At 31.7% G+C, this 26870-nt stretch overlaps 1 protein-coding gene across 1 annotated transcript in view; it reads right to left on the bottom strand.

The window, feature by feature from the left end:
• Positions 1-25: 25 nt before the first annotated feature.
• LOC127734992 (dual oxidase 2-like) overlaps positions 26-26870 on the bottom strand; it is a 53375-nt gene continuing 26530 nt past the window's right edge. The window contains exons 17-31 of the mRNA XM_052245050.1: positions 25917-26102; positions 22809-23034; positions 22308-22401; positions 21414-21595; positions 20530-20608; positions 14921-15114; positions 14422-14652; positions 12758-12851; positions 12384-12433; positions 11346-11627; positions 10395-10627; positions 3960-4118; positions 2449-2604; positions 1890-2018; positions 26-1578 (exon numbers count right to left, since the gene is read on the bottom strand). Of these exons, the coding sequence (XP_052101010.1) occupies positions 1453-1578; positions 1890-2018; positions 2449-2604; positions 3960-4118; positions 10395-10627; positions 11346-11627; positions 12384-12433; positions 12758-12851; positions 14422-14652; positions 14921-15114; positions 20530-20608; positions 21414-21595; positions 22308-22401; positions 22809-23034; positions 25917-26102 (2421 nt within the window). The 3' untranslated portion in view covers positions 26-1452. The remainder of the gene's footprint in view (positions 1579-1889; positions 2019-2448; positions 2605-3959; positions 4119-10394; positions 10628-11345; positions 11628-12383; positions 12434-12757; positions 12852-14421; positions 14653-14920; positions 15115-20529; positions 20609-21413; positions 21596-22307; positions 22402-22808; positions 23035-25916; positions 26103-26870) is intronic.

The raw sequence follows: 26870 nt of genomic DNA, 5'->3' as shown, positions 1-26870 counted from the left end.
GATACTATAACGTGCTATACCAAAATAGTTATCCTCATTTTATTGATTAAACCATGGATACAATATTGAAGTAATCAAAGTATACAATTAATAATGCGTATATTTATGAAAAGTATATTTATGAGTAAAAAAATCTAAGTTAAAAATAATGATGTGTATATATACATTTATACTTATTTTAAGTATATCAATCATTTGTTGCTAATATTTTGAGATCTTAATAACAGATGTCTGTGAACAAAGTGAGAAAATAAACCCCTTATGTTAACAGTTTCGTATTGATCATGTTTTAATATATCAAACACAGAATTGATTCCTATCTTTTTAGATTTAAAGTTATTATTTGCATTAAGTCGTATATTTCAAAGGTTTGGTAACCAGTTTTGGATTATTTTTATGGTCTTAGATGGATGAAGTGACATCTGTTTTTTCATTTTTTTCTACTTTTTTTCACTCGTTTTGTTATAGATATAAAATAATGAGATTATTCTAGTACTTAGTCATATTATCAGCTATTACAACGACCTTTTAAATTTTTTGTTATGCTCAAAATATCGAGTAAATTTTCTTCAGTCGTTAATTTAAAAAGATTTACATATATTTCAATTTTTATCTCTTTTGTCTGACTTCCCAAGCATAAAGGCTCTTGAGCTTTTCTGATTTCACAGTGTCATTACTGGGATAGTTTTTTTCTTTTCTTTTTTTTTAATGAGTTGCGTTTGTATTAAGCCTAGTTCAACCGAATAAAATATCAAAAGGAAATTTCCAAAGATTCAACTGTGAATGAAATAATGTAAAAAAGTTTTATGATCATAAACTGCATTGACGACTTTTATCTATGTCAATACCCTAAAATACATAAAAAGGTTGTATGTAAAATTTTCTTTAAACATATAATTCTAAGTTAACAACGTTTGACAAAAAAGGTAGATGAGGAATGATTGGAATTGAGACATTTTATATATCAACGTCCAGTAATATATCATAAGAGATACACTATACGTGTACACAATATAAAGTTTCTTTTATTTCGTCACATGATTTTCTAAGAACTCTATTAGCAGTCTATTTTATAAAAGTTAAGCTTTTATCGTATCTTCATTTTGAAAAATTGTAAAATAGGACAGAAAAATTGTTAATTTGCAAGTTCTAAAAATTTTGGTTTTGCAATATGATAAGAAATTGTCTACAATAAAACAAGTTAGCATAACAACATTTAATGTAAAATATATTTTCAAGCCAAACCACCAAAGACTGGACATGTTCAACACCAGTTTAGTAAATACATGCAAATATTTTTTGTAATGAAATTTACAGGCAGTATAAATGTAAAATATATGCTAAATGTGACAATAGATGACTATGTATATATTTTTTACGTTATTGGACTGGCATATTTATCAAAACGTTTGCATGAAGATAAACCACACATTTCTAATTCTTTTGAATGTGTCAAAAATTCTCAAAATGATGTGAATATGTGGGAAATCCCTCTATCTTGTTAACTGCAGTTTTTGCTTTCTCTACCTGTAAAGTCATTGGTGGAGGACCACAGCTGAAAACTCCTATTTGCTTAACCTGAAAAAAATCCACAGGTATTAACACTCATTTCTAGTGAGACAGATATCAATAAGTTAGTGATGCAAACTGTTATATGTTATTTTGATTTATCTTCATACTTTTTTGTTTATTTGCAGATTGTTTTAACCTTACTACATATATACTATAAATTTATACCAATTCAGCTGTAGACGCACCATTCTTTTCGTTGTGAACAATACTTTATAGATGCTACAAAATCATATATTTCGAATCGAAAAAGAATAATTAGACGTTTCGGAAATATTTCCTTACAAAACGAATTAGGTGCATGATTTTTGTTCACTTACATTAGGATGTTCATATTTCAGTGACTTCAGAAAATCTTGAAAGTTTGGTCGTCCAAAATGTGTTTTTGCCTCCAAGCCAGTAAACAAACTCTTTCCTGCAATCTTTTGGAAATGACGCTCACATATGTACTAAAAATACAGAAAAACGAGGATGATGGAATCAAGATAAAAATATCACTAGTTAATACAATAGAAAGACAGCTGTTGATCAATTCAATATTCGCATCGTAAATAAACGCAAACAGATTGACTGTCTAGAATAAGTTCGCTACATTTTACAACTGGTTTCTTTAAACAATTAGTACAGCTTCTGTACGCAATGAAAAAAGAATATATCTAAATAATTTCAGGAGAAAATGTTTACAGCACTATCCTACTAAATACTAGAAGTTAACTAACGCAATGTTTAATTAAAAGTTTGAAAGCCTTTCAACAGTGTAGTCATAACCAGCACGTGTTCAACTTTGATGGAAGTAGATAAAAATGTTGGTGAAATGCTTATTTCTTTCTCTCTTTCCTCGTAAATTGCTAACTATTACAATAGTATTACCATACATACCAGCATAGTGGTTCTCAAATCAAATTTCTGCTGAAACTGAGTGATAAATATGTGTGTAGCCACCAGGTTATTTGTATCATTGGTTTCAACCTCACGAATCACGTCTGTCAACCATTCAAATTGTTTTTGAGATCGGGTAACCCAAATGAAATAGACCTAATGAAACGAAATGAAATACGGCTTAAAAATATAACGACTAACAATTCTAATAGAAAATTACAGTAAAGGGGGTTATGCTAATGGACTACTACGTGGGTTTTAACGACATTGAGATATTAGATCTTTAACAAATATCATGCGTTTTCTTATGACGATGTTACTAAATAAGATAAATTGTTATCTCTAAAAATCTACTTCAGCAAAAAATGTGGCAAACTGACTTTGTCACAGATCAAGTAAGTCAACGCTGCCAATCTGACAGAGATGCTTAATTCACTTGATATAAATTTATCAAAAAATACACCAATTATTTAACAATTGTTATGACAAAGTTTAATCAACAATTAAAACGCATGGGAAATAAAATAACTATACATCGCTCTATCATCTCACTTAGTTTTCGCGTGCTGCATGATTTAATGTTGATTTAATATCAATAGGCCACAATCGGCAAACTTCGGCAATAAAACCCGAAAGTTAATTAGCAGCAAAAATTTCCGATTAATAGTCCCAAGAAATGTTTTTCGTCGATTATACGTTATGGATTCTTAATAAAAAATAGAATAACAAAAAATCGAACTCCAAGGAAAGTTCAAAACGGCAAAATCAAAAGCTCAAACACTTCAAACGAATGGAAAACAACTGTCATATTCCTGGCTTGGTACAGATATTTTCTTATGTAGAAAATGGTGGATTAAACCTGGTTTTGATGCTAGCTAAACCCCTCACTTGTGTGACAGTCACATAGAATTCCATTATATTAACAACAATGTATGAGCAAAACAAACAGACATGATAGGTAAAAATGTCAACAATTGGGGTACAGCAGTCAACATTGTGTTATACTCTTAATCACTATAAAAACAAACAACTATATCAACAAAGAAAAACAAAATGGCATATAGACAAAGCACATAAGCAAAAACGAAAGACAAGAAAACAAAAAATGACGTTAGCACAAAAATAAAAGTTAAAAAAAAACTGTTCACAGAGGACTTCGTTTCGTATGTATGCATGCATTGGTTCAACAATTTCCTTGATATCATAATACCTAGAAATTGGATTCCTAATTTTAATCTGCTGTCGCACCTTTTCTCACTACGTTTTAAAAATGCTTGCGATTATTCCCACTTCCTGTAGCTCTGCAATCGAAATCTCTATTGCTATAGCAAAGCTTACTTTGTTCGTAACTACTTATGGAACTTAAACTTATACTACCTTAATTGACTGCAAGGGTGACATTGTATGTAAAGTGAAATTGCACCGACATTTAAGTTCTAACTGAAGAAATCGAGAGGGATTGTTAGATTTTTAAAGCAGGATAATTTCCATAAATGTTTTAAAAAGGTTACCTTTTGACATGGAAATTTTACAGGAGATTTAGATCTGTAAACAATGTCCTTTAGAATTGATGCGAAAGGTGTGACGCCAATGCCACCACCAACTAATACAGCAACGGGATATTTATACCAATCTTGATGGCCTTCGCCGAATGGACCATCAACATATAACTGAAAAGTAAAATTGCAATTATATTAAAAACATATTAATATCAATAGAAACGAATCACAATAGATTAATGGTGTCAAAGGGTCAGCACCAAAACAACACAAAAAAACTGACATATTCGTCAACGATTACATTGACATCGTCAACGATGGACAAACAAGTACCCTTGACAACACTAACTAAAAAGTCTTTTCGTACCCACTGTAGTTAAAGTGTTAATATCATCGCCAAAGATGGCAAAATCTTTCTAAATATTGATTTATCTATTTGAACCTTGATTCGTATTTAAAACGATAGTAAGGCAAACATGATAAATTCCTATAGACTATTAATATCTCGAATAACAGCCAGTGTCGCCAAATGTCAAATATCTGTTTAAGTATAATTAGAACTTGTGCAGTGTGTATGTATCATTTTATTCATGCCAATAATAAAGCCCTCTACTTTACGGTTGGCAACTTTGGTGACTTGCAGTCAACAAGCAGTTGAATAGACACAGTGGTTGTAAAATAAACGTATGATACAGATAACAAGTGCTTACGGCATGAGTTTCTGAAATATCAATTCTCCAATGAATAGCAAAAGTTTAACTGATATGTTCAATCTTTCTTCAAATGCGTACGAACATTCCTTATTTCATAGCATTGATTCAATTCAGCTGTTGAGACCTTTTGTAATTTGATTCACCTGAATTAATAATTAGTTTTTTTTGGGGGGAGGGCACATTTTCATTCTTTATTTTGTGTGATATTAAACACACAAAAACTTGTATTTCACCTCCATATGTGTATGTCCATTACCAGTCATGACTCTTTGTCATTAATCGATTTCAACACGTTTATATCTATTGAGATATTTTGTAGTCTTTGTAGAATTGATTATTTGTAAAAATGTCAGTCAATATGGTGACGGTATGCTGACCTTCGCTCGTTTATATGTGTAATATTGTGTTCCTGAATTGCTGCCTTATTGCAGCTAATACCTATAGCATGGTCGAATGAAAAACCATTCTATGTATGATGCGTGTGAAGCGCATTTCCAAATAAAATTCGTTAAGATGGTTATAGCAAAAGTATGGATTTCATCAAAAACTTTTACCAACATTACGGTTAGCAATAAAGGATCAGAAGAGAAAACAAAAATTAATAATAGGCATTTGACTTATTTGTAAATCTTACTTTGCTGAACAATTTTGTCATTTACACTTTCTTTCTTTCTATGATAATATTAAAGATAATACAGAACCCAAAACTGTAAAATTTCCTAAAATTTAACTATTTCTGGACAGTAACCCAACAATAAGTTGTCCTATTGGTCTGAAGATTACTTCAAAGGTAGATCTAAACCTGTTTAACACTTTCACCTATGTCAGTTTTGCTCTTACTGCTTTAGTTTTTGAGATGAAAGCCAAAAACTTCATTTAACCCCTATGTTCTATTTTTATAAACTGCCGCCATGTTTTTGAATGGATCAAATCCCCGAATACAATCTATAAACTAGATACCCTAAGGTTTTTAGGTATTTGGCTAAGTAGTTTCAGAGAAGAAGATTTTTGAAAAAGTAATAAGACTTTAACAAAAAATGTAAAAAAAAAACGTTTTAAGGGCAATAACTCCTTAAGGGGTCAATTGACGATTTTGATCATGTTGACTTATTTGTAGATCTTAATACTATAGAAAATAACCAAAAACAGTAAAATTTGATAAAAATAAACTATTTCCAACAGTAACCCAAATAATGGGTTGTCGAACATGTCTGAAAATTTCATAACAGATAGATCATGACCCATTTATCACTTAAACTCCGTTTCACTTTTGCTCTAACTGCTGTAGTTTTTGAGATATAAGCCAAAAACTGCTTTTGTCCCATATGTTCTATTTTTAGCCATGGCGGCCATCTTTGTTAATGTATCAATACTTCGGATACAATTTACAAACTTCATAACATAAGAAACATTCATTTAAAGTTTGCACGAAAAAATGTAAAAAATAAACGTTTCAAGGGCAATAACTCATTAAGGAGTCAATTGACTATTTTGACTTATTTGTAGATCTTACTTATCTGAACATTTTTGCTATTTATACTTTCTCTCTATCTATCATAATATTCAAGATAAGAACCAAAAACAGTAAAATTTCATAAAAATAAACTATTTCGGACAGTAACCCTACAACGGGTGGTCCAATTGGTCTGAAAATTTCATACCAGATAGATTTTGACTTATTCATCACTTTAACTCCATGTCACTTTTGCTCAAAAAAGAGGGACGAACCATACCAGAGGGACAGTCAAACTCATAGATCGAAAACAAACTGACAACGTCATGGCCAAAAATAAAAAGACAAACAGACAAATAATAGTACAGATGACACAACATAGAAAACTAAAGACTAAGCAACACGAACCCCACCAAAAACTGGGGGTGATCTCAGGTGCTCCGGAAGGGTAAGCAGATCCTGCTCCACATGTGGCACCCGTCGAGTTGCTTATGTTATTACAAATCCGGTAAATAGTCTAATTCGGTAAGTCACATTCGTGAAAAGACAAGGGTATTGTAGTTACGACATAAGGAACATATCCGATATCATCTGTGAAACGGTTATTCCATAACGGTCAACCAACTCGTGATGGCGTCCGTAAAATTTACGAAGGGATGACTTCAACTTCACCATTTGGAACTCTTGGTTTAATAGCTTCCTTGTGAGCAGCAATTCTCTATCAAGGAAATCATGATAGGAAACACAAGCCCGGGAATATCGTATCAATTGGGAGATATATACTCCGTATGCAGGCGCTGCTGGAATGTTGCTACATAGAAATGGAAAGTTCACAATTGGGAAGCTGAAATCATCTCTTTTGTCGTAAAGTTTTGTTTTCAACCGACCCTCATTGTCAATTTCTAGATGTAAGTCAAGATATGAGGCAGACTTAACTGTATCTGTAGTATCCTTTATCTCTAGTTCGATGGGATAGATTCGTTCAACATAGTCACCAAATTTTGTATTGTTTAGTGAGAGAACATCATCTATATAGCGGAACGTAGAGTTAAAGGATATTGCTAACTTCTTATCTCTCTTCCTAAGAAGCTCCTGTATGAAGTCAGCCTCATAATAATAAAGAAACAAGTCGGCAAGAAGAGGGGCACAATTGGTTCCCATTGGAATTCCGACAGTCTGTTGAAAAACACGTCCTCCAAACGTAACAAATATGTTGTCAATCAAGAAATCAAGCATCTTGATAATGTCAGTTTCAGAGAATTTTTTGTTTGAATCAGAGTGATTCTTTACAAAGAAGGATTTATCCCTCCCCAAGACAAGATACTTGTATCTACGTTCGCCATTCTTTTTAATGAAACAAAGTAATATCAACTCTTTCAATTTGTCTTTTAGTTTGGAATGGGGAATACTTGTGTAAAGTGTAGAAAAGTCAAATGTTTTAATACTATTGCAAGATGAGAGAGTCTTAGATTGTATGTACTCTAAAAGATCTTTGGAATTTTTTAGTATCCACATCTGATTCACGCCACCTCTAGAATAGGCAGTTTCACAATAACTTTGGAGCCCGGCTTTGATTGCTGATAAAATAGATGTTAATAATTTAGAAAGAGGTTTCGTGGAGCACTTGGAAGACCCAGCAATGTACCGTTGTTTGTAAGGACACTTATGTAGTTTAGGTATCCAATACAGTGATGGAAGATCCAGTTCTTCGTCTTTGGTTGAAATTCCAAAGGAACATAGAACAGACCTATGATTATCTAGGATTTCCTCTTTGGTAAGTGTCGTGAGGGTATATGTTGAGTTTCCAAGTGAATTGTCAATACCTAATTCATTTATCAAGCAGTTTATGTAATGATATTTACACACAAAAACGATGTTGTTTGGGGCTTTATCTGCGGGGACAACAACATATTTGTCATGGAGGTAGGACAAGTGTTTTGCAACATTTGGGTCTTTAAAAATTGATGTAGCGTGGGTATTGATATGCCCATATAGTTTCTTAATTCGGATTTGTATCAACGACCTCACAGCCTTAATCCATTCGGAAAGAGTATCTACGTCTTCTTTCTCGCGTTTAGCCCATTGCCTGGCATAATCCTCGACTGAATCCATCAGTATTTTGAAGTTGTATTTCCAATTGATGGATTTAGGCTCACGATATTTCGGATCTTTGGATAACAAATTTGGCAGGGAAGTGTTATCGACAATGTTGATTGTCAAACTGCTATAGTTTTGGAGATAAAAGCCAAAAACTGTATTTGACCCCTATGTTCTATTTTTAGACATGGCGGCCATGTTTGTTAATGGATTAAAACTTCGGATACAAGTTTTTAACCAGTTACCCTAAAGAAAATTCAGTTAAAGTTTAGAAGTATTAGGCCAAGTAGTTTCAGAGGAGAAGATTTTTAAATGTTAGCAAACATAATGAACAAATTGTGTAAAATTGTCTTTAAAGGGCAATAACTCCTTAAGGGGTCAATTGACAATTTTGGTCATATTAACTTTTTTGTAGGTTTTACTTTGCTGAACATTTTTGCTGTAACAGTTTATCTTTATCTTCAATAATATTCAAGATAATAATGGATCAAAACTTCGGATACAATTTATAAACTAGATACCCTAAGGACCATTCAGTTAAAGTTTGAAGGTATTTGGCCCAGTAGTTTCAGAGGAGAATATTCTTGAAATAGTTTACGACGACAACGGACGACGACGGACGCCAAGTGATGGCATAAGCTCACAAAACATTAGAAGCTATCGGACGTAAATTGTAGCAATTGGAGCTAGAAACAATAATGATATATATTAACTACCTTATAATTTATTTGCGCTCCAAATGTATTTCTGATTTAGAGTGACGATCATTCAAAAGAAATAACAAATAATGTTTAACACTATTTGATATGTATTTCTTATTATTTCCTAGTAATTTTTTCTCTATATTCAATCAGCTTTGGTGGTATTTATTTTCGTGGTGGATTTGTTTCGACCAAGATGGGGAATTATTGTTCACGATGATCAAAGCAACTAAAAACTTGTGTCGTTTTTAAAATGTGCGAAATCTATGATAATTCATTTATTTGAATGACTTTTAAAAATGTAAGAAGGTTAGATATACATTTGGATATTAAAACAAATTCTTTAAAAGTGCTGAGTCATCGACCTTCAACGAATATTGGAAAGACATTATTACATCAGAATAGATTGAGAAGTCATCGTATTTATGTATGACCAGAACAATTCGGAATTATTATGAATGCACATAGCTTTAACTTTTTTCTTTTGTATAAGATTGATTATTTTATAGTAATTTTGTTACAGCGTTTTAAAATCTACATATAATTATGGTACCGCCAACCCTGGGCATTTTTAATTTTCTCTATCAAATTAAAAATGTGAAAATAAGTAGATGTGGTATGCTTGCCAATGAGACAACTATATACAATAGACACAGTAATTAGGTTGTAAACAACTACAAAGAACTGTGGTCTTCAACATACATTTAACCTGCAGCTAGTTGTAAAAGGTCCCAGCTTGACAAATTATATGACAATGCAAAACGGAAAACAATTTGCCTGATTTACTCTTTAACCAATATATGAAAACAAATATCAAAGACAGAAATCAAAGACAACTACTGAATCGAGCTAAGCACATAATGAATATGACGGGGTTAAACATATCTGTGGGCACTCAATTCTATCATAACCTGAGACAGTGGTGACACAGCATAACAAAAGAACACACTATAAAGATCAGTTGAAAAAGTCATAAAGCATAAGTTCGACATTAAGCACATTAGGCTCCGATCTAAGAGTACTCAGGGCTACTGAAAGTTAGTTCCTATTTAATTCTAACTGATAAAAAAAAACATGTTCTTAAGAGGCTTATTGTAATTTTGAGACCCTATGATCATGTTTAAAAATCATGTAAAAAATATAACCTATATCTTAATTACCGTTTCTTGTTCATTGGTCTTACGTTGTATGTTCTTTATCCACGATTAGATGGTAGATCGGCGACAAGGTTAACTCGGAGCTTGAAATTGCTATTTCAATTATTACCAGCGTAGATCACAAGTTCATATTTACAAACGAGGCCAATCTGTATTATGAGTACCGATTGGACTAAGATAATTATTTATTTTCTGTTTTCCGTCAATACGGTTTTGCACAAATATTAGAAATATTTAGTTTGGATGGCAAGGTAATAAATTACGCTTATCAAGGATCTTTCTTGCAAGTAATGTTACAAATATTTATATGTAAAATTTATATTTACTGGTGGATATTTGTCTCCCTCTTCTATTTGATTTGCATCGTAAACTCTTCTGAGATTCGTTGTCCACGGTCCTACAGCCCTGATATGTAGACTCAAGAAGTCCTCATGAGGCGCAGATGTTAGAGTAAATGGGTGATATTCCGAATCTCCCAACTTTATACAAGCTATTCGTACCCACTGTCCAGATTTGTACTCAAAATTCAATGGTCTTTTGAATTTCAGTGCAGTCACTTCTACAAATATCAAAACATTTGTGTATGTTCCTAATATATATCATATTTCACGGTGATTTAAAGAAGCACTTCAATTAATAACGGAGATTGCACCGGAGTAATTTGAAGACAATTTTCATATAAGAAAACAAACAAATGTAAATCATTTGCGAGCCGCCTGAACAGAACAGCCTGAACTGTTTAATGTCAATTTTGCCTAAGTTGTAACGTTAGTTTAAGCACACTTACATAGTTCATTTTATAAAAATTTACAAACAAAATATATCACCATGCATTTACCGAAGCACTCGCGATAAGACGGACAACACCCTTTAAGACTGATTGTCTACCAGAAAGGATACCTAACAAAAACAAATTGTTTTAAGGAATTTATCATATACGTAAGTATTAAAAAACGATGACCGGCGGAAAATGCTGTCACTAGCCTTGAAAACAAAATTGCATGTACTTAGTTTGTCAACAAACATGTTCTTCCTCTTTTAAAAGTTTCTTTTCTTTCAATTATATTTTGTCTCAAGTTTTCGGTTCAAATAAATTGATATTTAGTTTAGTCTTCAAAAGCCTTGTATTCTATATGGTTAAGTAGGTTCCAACAAATGTCTGATTTCGACCATAAGCTCGAAACGAAACATAAATTTTTTTTCCATATTCCTTAATATTCCTCAAATGTATGCATGTACATGAACTAGTAATTGAAATAATGTCAAACTACACTTACCAGAGGGTAGAAGTTCGGCCTGTTTTACTTCAATCAGTATCTGATTCCGTGATAAACTGAATAGTTTGTCCAAAACAAACAGTACTAATGGTCCTAAGAGATAATAATGAGTAAGGGGACTCTGCACCAGTCTGCCAAGACCATGCATAATAAGGAAAATATATAGTAAGATATAAAAACTATGAGTTATCCAAAACGCCCTGAACAGGTTACGTCTGACAAACGGCATGGCGAACACATACATCACTATTACAATCAAAGTCAGAATAATTCCAGTCATTCCTAAAGAAACAGATAAATAACAATATCAGTAACAATAGATTTAAAGTAAAGCTATCAATATCTAAAAAAAAAGAACTTTATGCTAATACAATTATCACATTACAATGTGTGCTATCAAAATAAAGGGCATACAAATAGTCACCTCATAAAAAAATTCAAACAAATGCACATTTGATCAAAATATTCCATATCCCGATCGCACCTACCCATTTCCATATTCAGTAAACGCGAAATATGTGCTATAACCTTAGTTCGTCACATATTTTTAAAAATGTTCACATTATATTGATCAATAATGGACATGTAGCCTGTTGTTCAGTAGTTGCCGTTTGTTGGTGTGGTTCATAAGTGTTTCTAATTTCTTGTTTTTAGATAGATTAGACCGTTGGTTTTCCTGTTTGAATTGTTTTACACTAGTCATTTTGGGGCCCTTTATAGTTTGCTGTTTGGTGTGAGCCAAGGCTCCGTTTTGAAGGCCGTACTTTGAGCTATAATTGTTTACTTTTTACACATTGTGACTTGGATGGATAGTTGTCTCATTGGCACTTATACCACATCTTCTTATTTATATGTTTAATACTTTTTATGTTAATGAAACCATAGTGTCATGAGGGAAAATATAATGCTCCACATTTTCTAACATAGGGGGACATAAATATACATATTTTAAAGCAAATAATTGATTTAATGCTTGTAATATAAATATTAGCTTTCTTTTATGTAAACGTTAAAAAGTAAAGTTTTTATTGGACGTACCTGTTATTGTCTGGAATGCCCAGTAGTGAAAAGATGCAAGCACGTTCGTCCTGCAAGTGAAGAAGTGTAATTACTAGTTAAACCGAATGAAAAATATATAAATGATCCTAGTGACTGAATTATATAAACTACGTAAAAGATATTTTATGATATAATCATTTTTGAATTTACCTTTTAGTATGGTATTTTTGTTATTAGATTTTTCATTATGAATTTTCCTTTGACTATAACATTTAAACTAATGTAAAGATTATGTCTGCAATATAAGACATTTCCAAAAAATTGAATTGTTCTTATATTTTTGTCTGGATTCCTTGTATATTTCATGCTGTGTCATACTTTCTTCATTCAAATTTTCCGTGATATATACTTACGCCCTGAAATATTCCCTAAAATAACAGTTAGCATCAGATGATGGTTGTGTAGTGATATGGTACAAATTTATTCCATGTCCAACACAATGTACAACTAAAATTAAAAAGAAATTAAAACTATTATATTTAATTATCAATGAAACAAAAATCAATTTTAGCAATATCTCAGTAGGATATATAAATCTGGAGCTTTAAATTGAAAACAGTTCTCCAAGTAGGGGTCAAAAACATCTAAAGTAATCTGTATTCGAGTGAAACCAACCTTAAATTTGTTAAATTTTCAAAATTTGTCTGAGAATCTTTTTTAATTAACTAAATATCCAATTACTTTAGTATATCAAAATTTCCATACTAATCATAATCAACATTGGATGATGATAGTCTTCAGAGCTTACAGTCCACCAAATATTTTTGTAACATAATGATATATGTAAACAAATTAGGAACAAAGGCCAATCTTTGAAATGATAAAAATGTACAAGAGGCGCCATACCTGCAGAATATTATTATACAATAAATATCATATAACAAGGTACAGAATCAACTATCGACCTCCCAATAGGTGACCTTTGGTAAAAATTAAACAAATTATTTGGAAAAGTTAATTGTTCATGCTAAAGTATACTTTTTATCTTCTATGTCACTGTATTTTAGCAGGAATCAATCAATTTTACTCTGAAAAATTATCCATCAATATGAATTTGGGTTAAGACACGAAGATACCAGATGTTAAAAATTCCAATCTTTGGAAAGATTTTGGGATTTTTTTTTTACATTAGCCAATTATCTATACAATAAACATTGTTCCCCCAAAGGACAAGGTCAGCATAAATCTCAATACAGTCTGTTCACATGTGAGAGATATTGATTCAGGGTGACGGATATTTTTATTGAATTCGACCAAGACGCATTCACTCATAAAGTCATACACAGATATAAAATGATAAAGTGCAAAAACATTCATAGTCACAAGAGTGAATTCAGATTTTCCGAATTACAATGCACACTACAGGCGTCTGTTGAATATCTTTCGTCAAAAATAAGTGTTTAGGAAGACAAATATACGAAAAAAGGCTTTAGAAATTTTCCCTTCTTTTGGTCTCTTGTGGATGGTTAAATCATAAGTTGTCCTACCATACATCCCTATTCTTAAAAAAAAGCTCAGAAGTGTATAATTGTATAATTAAAACTTTGACTACGGGAGTTGAAAAGTATGGATCGTAATGCGCATCTGGTGTAATAGAATAGGTAACGTTAATGTTATCGCTACAATTACACAGTTAATCATCCAAAGTTTTACAATAGCGAAGAACAATTTGTACCTTTACCGTACTGCAGGAATGGCTGTTGGGTGAATTGTTCCTTGAGGGACTAACAACAGTTAACAGACAGATATTTTGATGGCTTATTTTTTTCGCGATATCAATTCATAAACTTTTCGCGTATGGGTTAAATTCACATATTAACGAAACCTTTTTCCTTCGTATTAGTATTGTTGCTTTCTACAAATCATTTTGTCACAACGATATTTTTCTTGCATTTAACGAAATCGCAAGAGGCGAAAATAAACAACATTCGAAAACCATTTCTTAAGAGCTTTGTTATTCGTTAAGGGATAAGATATTTATCTCAAATCAAACCTTATAAAAACTATATACATGTACCTGTGAAAACAAGAGCTAATGCTGCAATAAACTTATGCATAGCAATTGCAGAGTCAAAAGGAATAAATTTATGCAGAAACGTCTCCCTCAGAAATGTGATAGTGTTTCTGCTCATTGTCACTAGCAAACAAGAATATGCCCACATCATAACACTGGCAGCACCACGTGTTATTGTTACACCATATCCAGCAATTCGTCGGAGTCCACCATGCTCTCTATCCACGGAATAATCTATTGGAAATAGAAATTATTTTTACCACATAATAGCAATTGAAATGTTATCATTATCAATGCCAACCAACAGGTACTTTTTGTAAAAGGTGGAAAATAACTACATGTCGTAAATATAAATTGCAATGGTGCTGAAACTGATATAAAGCGTTTATTCTGAAACTCATTATTTCGAAGTGTTGGCTCATTTTTGTTTGTTGAAACATATATGATTTAACCTTTTACAAATAAGATGTATAAGAAAAAAAAAACTGATTTAAAAACTTACAATATGCTCTCTCTACGAATATTCCAACTGTTACTAAAGAGTATAAGGTAACCCAGAAAATTTGTAATCTGTAGTTTTCCACATAACTGATAAACTCAAACCATTTCTGTCTCAGTTTTGTTTGTGGATATTCTTTCTGTTTTGTAGTCACACGCACTTTAGATTTTCTGTTGTCTGCTTTACGGTCTAAAGTTCTGAAATGAAATTAAAGCAAACTATTAATTAAGTTTATTTTTCTATTCTTAGCTTAATTGAAATAGCTTTTTAAAAAAAAATATGAATTTCTCTCTCTTTTCAATTCAATAATTTAAATATCTAGATATGTAAACCTGGCGAAATCGGTATGATACTGTTACTTAGTTAAATCAAATACATCTAAATCGGTGTAAGAAGGAACAAATAAGTCGACTGCAGAACTGCAAAGCAATAAGAGGAAAACAAAATTAAAAGTTCGAAAATCCAAATATGAATAATAATCACCCACTTAACTCATGGAAATAATATCTTTATTGATAAGAATAAGTGGATTACCTCAGATTACTGTCTCGTTGCTAATCTAAGTACATATTTGGTGATGGCAAATTATGTTATAAATTCAACTATAAAAGTAAAATCCATGTCATTACCGATAGAAACAATACCAAAGGTTTAACTACTGTAAACGTATCATTGATAACATGTAAAATAAGTGTATTCCAAGGATCAATGAGTTTACATGCATCGTTTAGGAATTTTCGAGCTCTTTAAACAACATCATCGTCAAAAGTATTGTTTTGTTAGTTTATTTCCTATTGAAGCTTTCAATAAGTTACTGTTTTCTATGACGGATGTCAAACGACAGAGATGCTTTATTTTTAGCTAATTATATACATCAATTCATGCAAACCACTATAAAAACTAACACACAGAAGGACTGGAGAAAATGAAAAGCATGTGTCCTGCAACATAAGCGCATTTTAAACAAACTTGTTTTTTTTCTATTACGGATGAAAGCATAAATGTTATTATTTATCTAACGATACACATCAATTCATGCAAACCACAATAAAAACTAATACAAACAAAAGGACTTGAGAAAAATGAAAAGCAAATAGCATGCAACATAAGCGCACGTCATACATTATTATCTCAATGCATCACTATCAGGAAGAGGCGTGGCGACTTAACACAAAAATTTTACTGCATGCATTTATACTGTTATGCTCAAAACATAATGCATATCAATATTTTTTTTTTCCGCATTCAATAAGCAAACTTCATAAAAACATTCACATTCTATTTTTATATAATATATAGCAATATAACATGAAAGAGAGTTGATATCAAGTATGAAATATAACGCTTTCTTAAGGTGAAAATTTCCACAGAATTTCTGTAAGACAGGTTTAAATTCGTACGACCTAAAAACCATTAAATGCTATTAAATTTTGATTTCTAAAATAAATGTTAACTTGGGAATGACAATCAATATCCCATACATTTATTTTCATTGTTATCAAGTCATTTGCTCCTAGATTAGCCCTAAATGCAGTTGTAATAAAAACGTATTACCTATTCTCTTTGGAATCCGTGTTATTTCTAAACAAAGACATTAGCCAATTTGTTAATTTGCGGATGTTCATAAAAAAATGATAAAAGTAAATAGAAGTATATATTATAGTAGTTACTTTTTTATATTTCCATATGAATCTAATCTATATTTAATGAACCATGTTATATACTGGACATATTTGGAAACAGTATACAAGATGGTGCTGAACAACGTTGCAACGAACATTAGAACAGTCGTTACATTACCAACGGTTTCTTAGAAACTTAAAAAGAAGCAAAAGTAAACTCCTCACTTTAGCCTAAATGTAAAGTTTCAGTGATGAAATTAGCTTTGTTGATCAGCGTAAAACATTAGTATAGGATGATTCTTGATTAATTAACCCCTTTATCTGACGTCAGTCTTTTGTTTAAGGATATTCGATCCTCCTGTTGTTGACTTTTTGTCCGATATTCGGAATCCTCTAGTTTCATCCATGTTATGTCATAAAAAAAGCAATATTTGAAAATTTTATAAAATCCTTGTTATTTTTTCTTCGTTTTTGAAAGAAAAAAGGCGCCAATGTTAAATGTATGAAAAATCTAGAGAGAATTATTTTCCGCCAAATTTTCAATGGCTTAGATCTCGAAAACAAGCATGCAGACCCTTTATTCTTTTTTTCTGCTTTTTTAGTTTCTTTATTTATATACTATTAATTTATAACAGTCTTTTAAAAAGTAAAATACCGAACTCCAAGGGAAATTCATAACGGAAAGTCCTTTAAAAAATGGCAAAATCAAAAGCTCAAACACATCTAACGAATGGAAAACAACTGTCATATCCTGTCTTGGTACAGGCATTTCTTTATGTAGAAAATGGTGTATTAAACCTGGTTTTATAGCTAGCTAAATCTCTCACTTGTATGACAGTCGCATAGAATTCCATTATATTGACAACAATGTGCGAGCAAAACAAACAGACATAATAGGTAAAAACTTCAAAAATTGGGGTACATTGTAATATAATCTTAATCACTATAAAAACAAATAACTGTTTCAACAAAGAAAAAAGCTTTTATTTTAAAACAGAGTAGCGAACAACCTTATCAATAGATTATTTTCAAGAATCCATTGTAACCGAAGCTTATATTCTAACTTTCAACTTGAAACTTACAAACTGTTTACCTATACAAAACATACAACAGTTTCTGGGTTCGAACTTGCGAAATGATCATATGAACTAACGTCGCGTGTTGATTATCGGTTTCGAATCCACTATTTATCAATACATATATACATATACATATTAATATATTACAATAGCTCTTTGTCTAAAAAGAACATATTCCAATAACATACAAACATTAACAATTATTGAAAAAAAATTAAATAAAAAGAACAGTTTTTGCCTGTTTTTTTTTGTTTGTTTATATTCAGATAAGTATGCATTATAATTCATCGTTTATTACACCAGGAAATAATTTGGAATAATCTGAATGTATCGAATAGCTTCAGGCTATAAAATATATAAGAAAAAAGAAATCAAAGAACACGTTTTTTAGTAATTCTCATATACATTCCATTATGTTCCATGCAAAAACACACTGATGTATGCTAGAGGCTCTTCCTCACCTGGCAAAAGGTCATTTTGATATCTATGTTTACCTCTTTCGGAATCGAATTTGTTTTCAGAACCAAATTACTCATTTTCAAATGTACAGCTTTTCGAATCCATTCAAGTTATATAAAGACTAATAAATCATAGTTTCATCAGTATAAGACGATGTTTTTCTGCTTTGTAACGATCTGATGAGTTAAGCCTTTTTCAGCTAATTTTTATAGTTTGTTCTTATGTTTTTACACCACTGTTCCAGGTTAGGGGAGGGTTGAACACTCACAAGTCGGAAGCCTGTAGTGCAGTGGTTGTCGTTGGTTCATGACTGTCATTTTAGTTTTTCTTAAATTGTTTTCTTCAAAATTAGGTCGTTAGTTATGAATGACAACACGAAAATTTATAAGCGACAGTCTACAGATTATTCGGGTTAACTTAGTTTGAATTGGCCTGATGATCCAAAATATTTTAGAAAGTTTACGACGGTACAACTGTCGATAGCGGACGCCAAGTGATAACAAAAGCTCATCTGTTCCCTTGTTTTAGAAGATGAAATAAACATTTATAGAAAATAAAACATATTTCCACTACTAAATTGTCTATTCTTCTTACCAGTACACTTGGTACAATCAAAAACCTGATAATAAATTGTTTAAATAAGGCCTTCGAAAATAGTGGAATTAATTACTTTTGGAGTGTCAAGAACTCGTTGGAAGTACTTGATAAATTGCATGCATATATTGGTGATTTTGAATCTGTTCAAAGTTTTGATTTTTCTACCCTATATACCACATTGCCTCACATTCTCATTCAGAAAAAATTCACACACCTAATTAAATGGGCATTTAAAAAGTCAGAATGTGAATATATATGAGGTCATTTTTTAGTAGCAATAAACAAAAAAACTATGTCAATTGGACATGCTTTGATACTATATATGCCCTTGAATTTTTACTAGATAACATTTTTGTTCGCTTTGGAGATTCCGTATATCGTCAGGTTATCGGAATTCCAATGGGGACTAACTGTGCACCACTTATTGCGGACCCTTTTTTTGTATTGCTATGAGTTACAATTTATGACAAAAATCAGCAAAGACCCATCGAAACAACATCTGATACACAAATTTAATAATACTTTTAGATATTTGGATGATATTTTGGCTCTCAATAATGACGACTTCAGTATGTATACTAAAGAAATTTATCCTGTTGAACTTACTTTAAATAAAGCTAATACTAACAATGACCACTGCCCTTTCCTCGATCTTGATATCTATATCATTAACGGAAAGCTTAATACTAAAATATATGATAAAAGAGATGATTTTTCATTTCCTATCGTTAATTATCCATTTTTAGATGGTGACGTTCCCTTGTCACCATCTTACGGTGTTTATATATCTCAACTTGTACGATTCGCTCGTGTATGTAACAATGTTTTAGATTTTAACGAGAGAAATTTATGTATTACTGAAAAATTATTACACCAGGGTTTTCGATATCACAAACTAGTCAAAACATTTACTAAATTTTATCATCGGTATAAGGACATCATTCGTAAATATAGCTCAACATGCAGACTTCTTGTACGTTCAGGTATTTCACATCCAATTTTTTATGGAAATATTCTTTATAAAGCACGAAAATGTCAGTATTCACCTCTGAAGCTAACAAAACCTTTAAATAGACTTATTAAGAAGGGATATAGTTACGATACTGTTGTCAGGTCATTAAAGATTGCATATTTTGGCGTTAATATTGATTCACTTATAGTGTCTTTGCATCGGCACTAAACACATTTATTTAAAAACCAGTTGTTGGCATGACACGGGTTATGTTCTTCTCATATATGTTATGATGGTATGATACTAAACCCCTAACGGGAAGGATTGTGCCTGATATTCATATGATGAAGACATAATCTTTCAATCAGTTTAATTGAAGTCTGGAGCTGGCATGTCAGTTAACTGCTAGTAGTCTGTTGTTATTTATGTATTATTGTCATTTTGTTTATTTTCTTTGGTTACATCTTCTGACATCAGACTCGGACTTCTCTTGAACTGAATTTTAATGTGCGTATTGTTATGCGTTTACTTTTCTACATTGGCTAGAGGTATAGGGGGAGGGTTGAGATCTCATAAACATGTTTAACCCCGCCGCATTTTTGCGCCTGTCCCAAGTCAGGAGGCTCTAGCCTTTGTTAGTCTTGTATTATTTTTAATTTTAGTTTCTTGTGCACAATTTGGAGTTTAGTATGGCGTTCATTATCACTGAACTAGTATATATTTTTGTTTAGGGGCCAGCTGAAGGACGCCTCCGGGTGCGGGAATTTCTCGCTGCATTGAAGACCTGTTGCTGACCTTCTGCTGTTGTCTGTTCTATGGTCGGGTTGTTGTCTCTTTGACACATTCCCCATTTCCATTCTCAATTTTATTATTTAAACTAAAACTAATACGTGTGTAACATACCGGTAGCTCTTTATGAATGTCTTTCTTCTCTGTTCAAATCTTGCTGATTTATTTTGTTTCAAATCTCCAACTGCGTCAGCTGTCAACATAGGAATCATATATCTTAGTCTTTCGACAAAGATTCTCAAACCCTAAATCTAACACTAAAATAACTAGGTTTGATAAAGTTTATGATGAAAACTAAATATTTAAGCAAATAAGAGATTTATAGAATATAAGTTTCAGGTGCGAATACACATGTATTAAACATTTCCGATGTTTGACTATTCTTTATATGACACTAATACTTCTCAGAAGCAAAGGGAGTGACTTACTTCAGATTATGATTTAGAGTAAAATTCATGATTTCAGAAATAAATAAGTTGCATTGACCTCAAATGTGGGCCTGTTTGAAAGATAATACTGTATATTGTATTAACATTTTGCCGTTTTTCACTGAGACAACTGTAATATGTTTCTTGAGGATATTTGCTGTTTCAAAATAACAAGGTTTTTAAAGACTGTTTTAAATTGATAGTATATAAATGACCAAACTAAACAATAGCCGAAACAAGTAAAATGTTCGTGTCCTTGTTTTTGAAAAAAAAACCATTAAACATTAAGCGCGAAATGATTCGCTCAAGATTTTTTATAAATCGCTTTCTAGACTATATCTTATATATTTTTAAAAGAAAAGAATAGGTCAGCAGGCAAAATTTGTAATGATACTACATGGATAAAACCAGAGGATTCCAAATATCTGACAAAAAGTCAAAAACAATATAGGCGAACATCCTTAAATGGTGGAGTGATTAATTCTCGTGTATCAAAATTACTACTACAAACATTTGATATTACAAGACTCAGAGTGGATTAATTGAGATATCAATGTTAGGGATAGTTACATGTGATATTCAGTGTAGCATTTTGAAGAGTGCTTCCATATTCTTCAGAGGCAAAAATCTTCTTAAAACTCTCGAATCCAATCTTTTCTGCTGGTGACAAACCGGCTGATGAATACATAGTATCTATCAAATTATTGAGGTCTTTCTGGTCAATGGATGTGTCTGACAGGTCAAGAAGCGACCTACAAATTATGAGGCGGCTTAAATTGAATCTAATACTCTCAAAATGTACAAAATCATTTGTATTCTTTTGATAGAATGTATTCAAAATGAGTTTTGTTTTTACCTTAAACATAATCAGTATTATACTAAATCATTTTACACTTTACAAGTCAATTCTTGTTTGATACTTATATTTTTACATCCTTGCCTTTAAAATGGTTGGCTTTGGGCAAGGAAAATTTTGAAAAGCGCTTATAGGATATGGCAGGTTTTTTTTTAACTGTTTTGTTGACTGATAGCGTTTGATTTTGTCAGTTTTTATAGAGTTCGGTATTTTTGTAATATTTATAAATTGTTATAAATTCTTTATTGGGGGTATAGTCAAAGTTAACTTGTAATTTGAATCTGACTGCCAGAAAATGTTTAAACTGCGAGCCAGATGGACCAAACTTGTGAACATTTGATCTGAATAGATCAAAAGTTTTATATCATACATTCCCCCTCGCACTATTATCTTATCTGGCATTTTTTTTTAAATCGCCTTATAATACAAATATGTATTAAGATTCAAGTTGATGCAAGCACAACTTCATGGTAAACCCTTTAAACCTAAACTTAAACTTGATATGCAACGGATGAACGGACGATATAGCTGAAAAATGGCAATACAGACAAGAATTTTTTATGACCTCTCCTTTCGTATATGCATAAAATAGATATTTTTTTATTTACTTTAACATTTTGCTGAAATCTTGTCTTGTGAGATGCCCTTGCTTTTTAATGTCATACATATTGAAAATCATCTGTGCTTTTTCTTCGGCATCACCTATAGAAAAGAAAAGTATGCACTACTAAAGATAGGGGTAGACACATGTTTTTGTTGATTCGTTAATCATCGGCTAACTACTGTCGCCATGATGTAATATTTGTTGCCTTTTTTCTGCAGAATTATAGTCGATGAAAAAATATCAATGATTGACTTTCTCTCATTTTACAGTATATTTAAATTATCTGAAATATAAAAAAAATTGAGGGCAATTATTTTTAAAGGTATGCAATACTTGAAATGTTTTATTTATTCAAATGTTCGAGTTGAATATAGGAATGGTATATACACTGTAATAAAGGAAGTACAATTTAAAAAATATTATTATGATATGGTCATATTTCAGCACACAAGATAAAAACATTATAACCAGATTGACGGCTTTCAAAATAATAATTTCACTATACCAGCTGCTAAAATCTGAAAGAGATCTAGAAATTCTTCAAATCCAACAAATCCATTTTTGTCTTTATCAACCATAAGAAACATGTTTCGTACAAACACTGATGTGGGTTTCAGACCAAGTGCTTCAGAAAATTCAGTACGTGTCAGTTGAATGTTTCTAATCTTGTTTAGTTCTTCCAGTTGTATGTTATGACCCATGTCTACATTAGATCTTACATGTTTAAATCCCTGTAAAATGTTTATACTGTTAATTTATTTGTTTAAATCTACATCTCAATGAAATTAGAGCAACATAAAAATCATGCAAAATAATGAATTGAGTGGATTTAAAAAAAGACTTAGGGATAATTCATGTCATTTTATTCGAAACAAACGATTTAAAAAAAAAAGATAAATATATTTACATATTTGTGGATTTTCTAGACGTTTTAATGAAATATACTTACTGTACTGTCAAGGGACATCTCTCCTGATTAACAAAAAATTAAAAAGGTAAGGTCATGAGGATAATATGGCAGTTCTATGAAATCACCAGTCAGGACTTGACGATAGGGGAAATTATGTAATAGGAGGTGTGTGTGTGTACGTCATTGAGACAGTAACCCAATAAATAAAGGCAACAGTAGTATACCGCTGTTCAAAAGTCATAAATCGATAGAGAGAAAACAAATCCGGGTTACAAACTAAAACCGAGGGAAACACCTCAACTGTAAGAGGAAAACAACGGAACAGGAGAAACACTGAAGTGCAACAAAAACAAACGCCAACATTCATACATGTAGAAACGAACTATTAGATAACAACTGCCATATTCCTGACTTGGTACAGGACATTTTAAGAAAAGATGGTGGGTTGAACCTGGTTTTATGCTAGCCAAACCTCCCGTTTATATGGCAATGTTAAAAAATATCGCTAAAATGACAACACTACGTGACAGAAATACAGCACAAACAAACGCAAGAACACTCAGCACAGAGAAACGCACAAATAAATAATATAATAGTCGTTACAACATGTAATAACGATAATATAATACAGACATCCAATAACAGTTAACCAATTCATGATGATGTAGGTAAAACTTTCGAAGGGATGACTTCAAGTTTATCTTAAGAAATCGATTCAATGGCTTCCTACTAAATAACAACACTCTATCAAAGAATAATGACCGGAAACGCAAGCTCGGAAATATCGCATAAGCTTAAAGATATAAACTCGCTAGAATGTAGATTCACAGCAAATTGAAATTTCACTGACGAAAAGCTGAAATAGTCGCTTCTAAAGATGATCCTTAATTTCTACAAAGTTATTTTGGAAAATAAGGAAAAAGCTTTTGAATCTGTACTGTTGTAAGAAGCTGTTCATAAGAAACACAAAAATGAAAAATGAAAAAGCAGCATATGAATGAATAGGGTTAGATATCGCTGATGAAACCCTAGAGAATTCAATCTTAAAAACAAAACATTTACGAAAATGCATAATGGAAACCCTAAAAAGGAACTGGGCCTGAACGCATTGTCATAGACAATGAGTCTGCATGTAAATTTCGTCAATATCAAAATAGATCCCATTTTGTTATAAGTAACAACATTTTAATATTTGAAAAAGCATTGGCTGAAGAGTTCATAAATTGGGCCACCTGAGATCATCCCCGATTTTTAGTGTCGCCTAGTCTTTATTTTTCTATGTTGTGTTTTGTGTATGTGTGATGTTGTTTGTCTTTTCGTCGTTTTTCGGGGTTTTTTTGCCATGGAACTGTCATTTTGTTTTCGACTCATGAGTTTGAATATTCCTTTGATATATTTCGTCCTTTTGTTTTGCAAGGAAACGACAGAAAGTAAAATTTCCAATTAATCAAGGTCCATAACTCATATACGGTAGAAGGGAAAATCCTCAATATCGAACCTCCAACATTTTTTTTCATCAGAAACAGCATATTGAAATTTGAAAATCACTGGTTGAACAGTTATATATTGACTGCCGACTGGCAATCGTACTTCACCAGTTAAATATTTGGATTTTTTTCTTCGAAAAACATAACATCATAATAAATAGTTTTCTTGAATTGCTTATATTTTAAGTATTTTTTATCAAATCTTTATTTTGGGGGATCTGTTTGTAAATTAAAAGTTAAAAAAATAAGTGATATCATTTTGTATTTTTTTATATCGATAGTATTTCGAAAAAAATATGAATGAGTGTTGATTCGCATGGCTGGTGATTCATGCAAAGCATGAGATCCTTATCATATTGATACACCTGGTCTCGTGCCTTTTGGAGTTCATGCTATTCCTTTAAATTTTGTTTGTTACCTTGATTTCCAATGCATAATCATTTTTTTAGATATGAAAATCGGTAAGCTTCTGTTTACAAAATCCGAAAGTTGTTCCGATTTTGTTTGTTATTCCTGTAGAGATTGTGCTGATTATATCCGAGTATAATGGGGAATTACAGATCTGGCTTTCGTTTTGTTACAGATGGTCTGCTGTTCAAGAAATGGAATTCAATAGCTTGTTTAAGGTGTTTTATTTGTCTATCAGGTTTTTGATTAAAAGGGTAAATTGCAGTTCTAACAAAACTAATTTAACCTCATCACATGTTGTCAATTGGAATTTGTTGTTATTAGTGTCTTACATTTTGGCGTCTCATTTAAGGTCATTTTAATATATCAGATGATGATATAGAATCGGCTGTCTTTTGCATAATAACAAATTTTGCAGTCGGATTGGTGTCAAATTGACATAAACCTTAGATTTCATTCATATTAAAATGAAAAGTTAGTGAGAATGCTTGTACAGATGTTAAAAGGTTAAAACAATTTTTCGACTAAATCAATGTTCTCTGAATATAAAGTTTACTTTGGAGATATACAGTTGTGATAACTCAAATAACTTCTGACACTGTTAAAAAGATGTGAAGCTTTATAGAAAAAGAGCTATCATTTTATATACATCAAATGATTTTTAAAATCAAATCCACTAGAAATTGTAATAAACTGTTACAGCATCAGATGAAAAGCATTACTTCTAGAATCTTTTTTTTAACTTTTGATTAACAGGCTAATGTCATAGCAGAAGACATTGAAATATCTAGTTTATGACGTGACATACCTGCAAGCAGACAACACGGAAGAATGTGTCTAACAATTCTTGTCTTTTCTCTTTTGTATTAGCTTCATCCATTATGGTCTTTTCTGTAAACTGATGTTTTTCACGATTGATTTGTAGGTCTCTTAAAAACCCTTCCAATGCCATTGTAAATCCCTCTCTTTCTTCCATGTCATTAAATTTGAGAATCTGTGCCATTAAAATGTGATCGTAATTAACGAGATAACTTAATACCAGTTTTTCATAAAAGAGAATATTAAAAACTCATCAAAGATACCAGCCTTATGATTTGGTAAGAAAGACGCGTGTTTCGTCTAAATACGACTATTAGTAACGCTTAAGTCAAAACAGTTGGAAAGTCAAATCATATTGAAGATGAAGAACATTGAAAAGCAAAAATTCTGAAAAACTTCTCCTCATACGGCTCAGGATTTATCTGCTGAGGGTAGAAAAAACCTAAGTGTTTCGGGTAATATAACATTTTATGAACATTATATTTACAGAAAATGAACATTTCATTGATATTCATGTCAACACAAATGTGCTGACTACTGGGCTAGTAAAAAGGTAAGACACTATGTTTACTGTTCGAGATACACAAAGGACAAGACTTATGAAAATTTAAATAATTTTAAAATAAAAAAGATGTAGAAACAATTTTCCACCAGAGACCAAATGACGTAGAAGTTGGTAATGGTCATCCTACGGTCTTCAACGGTGAGAAAAACCAATACCGCTAAGCAAGAAATAAAAGGCCCCGGAATGACACATTAAACAATTCAAACTAGAAAACTTACTGCCTGATCTTTGTACAAAGCAATAAACGAAAAATAAATATGATATACAACAACAAACGACAGCCAATGAATTACAGGCTCCTGACTTATGAAATTCACATACAAAATGTGGCGGGTTAAAAATGTTTGCGGGCGCCGAACCTTTTACATAACCTGGGAC

Source organism: Mytilus californianus, unplaced genomic scaffold (genome assembly GCF_021869535.1).
Source record: "Mytilus californianus isolate M0D057914Y unplaced genomic scaffold, xbMytCali1.0.p SCAF_3, whole genome shotgun sequence".
In the NCBI taxonomy this organism is placed as follows: domain Eukaryota; kingdom Metazoa; phylum Mollusca; class Bivalvia; order Mytilida; family Mytilidae; genus Mytilus; species Mytilus californianus.
Note: the sequence above shows the minus strand (reverse complement) of the source record. Positions and strands in the feature narration are given on the sequence as shown.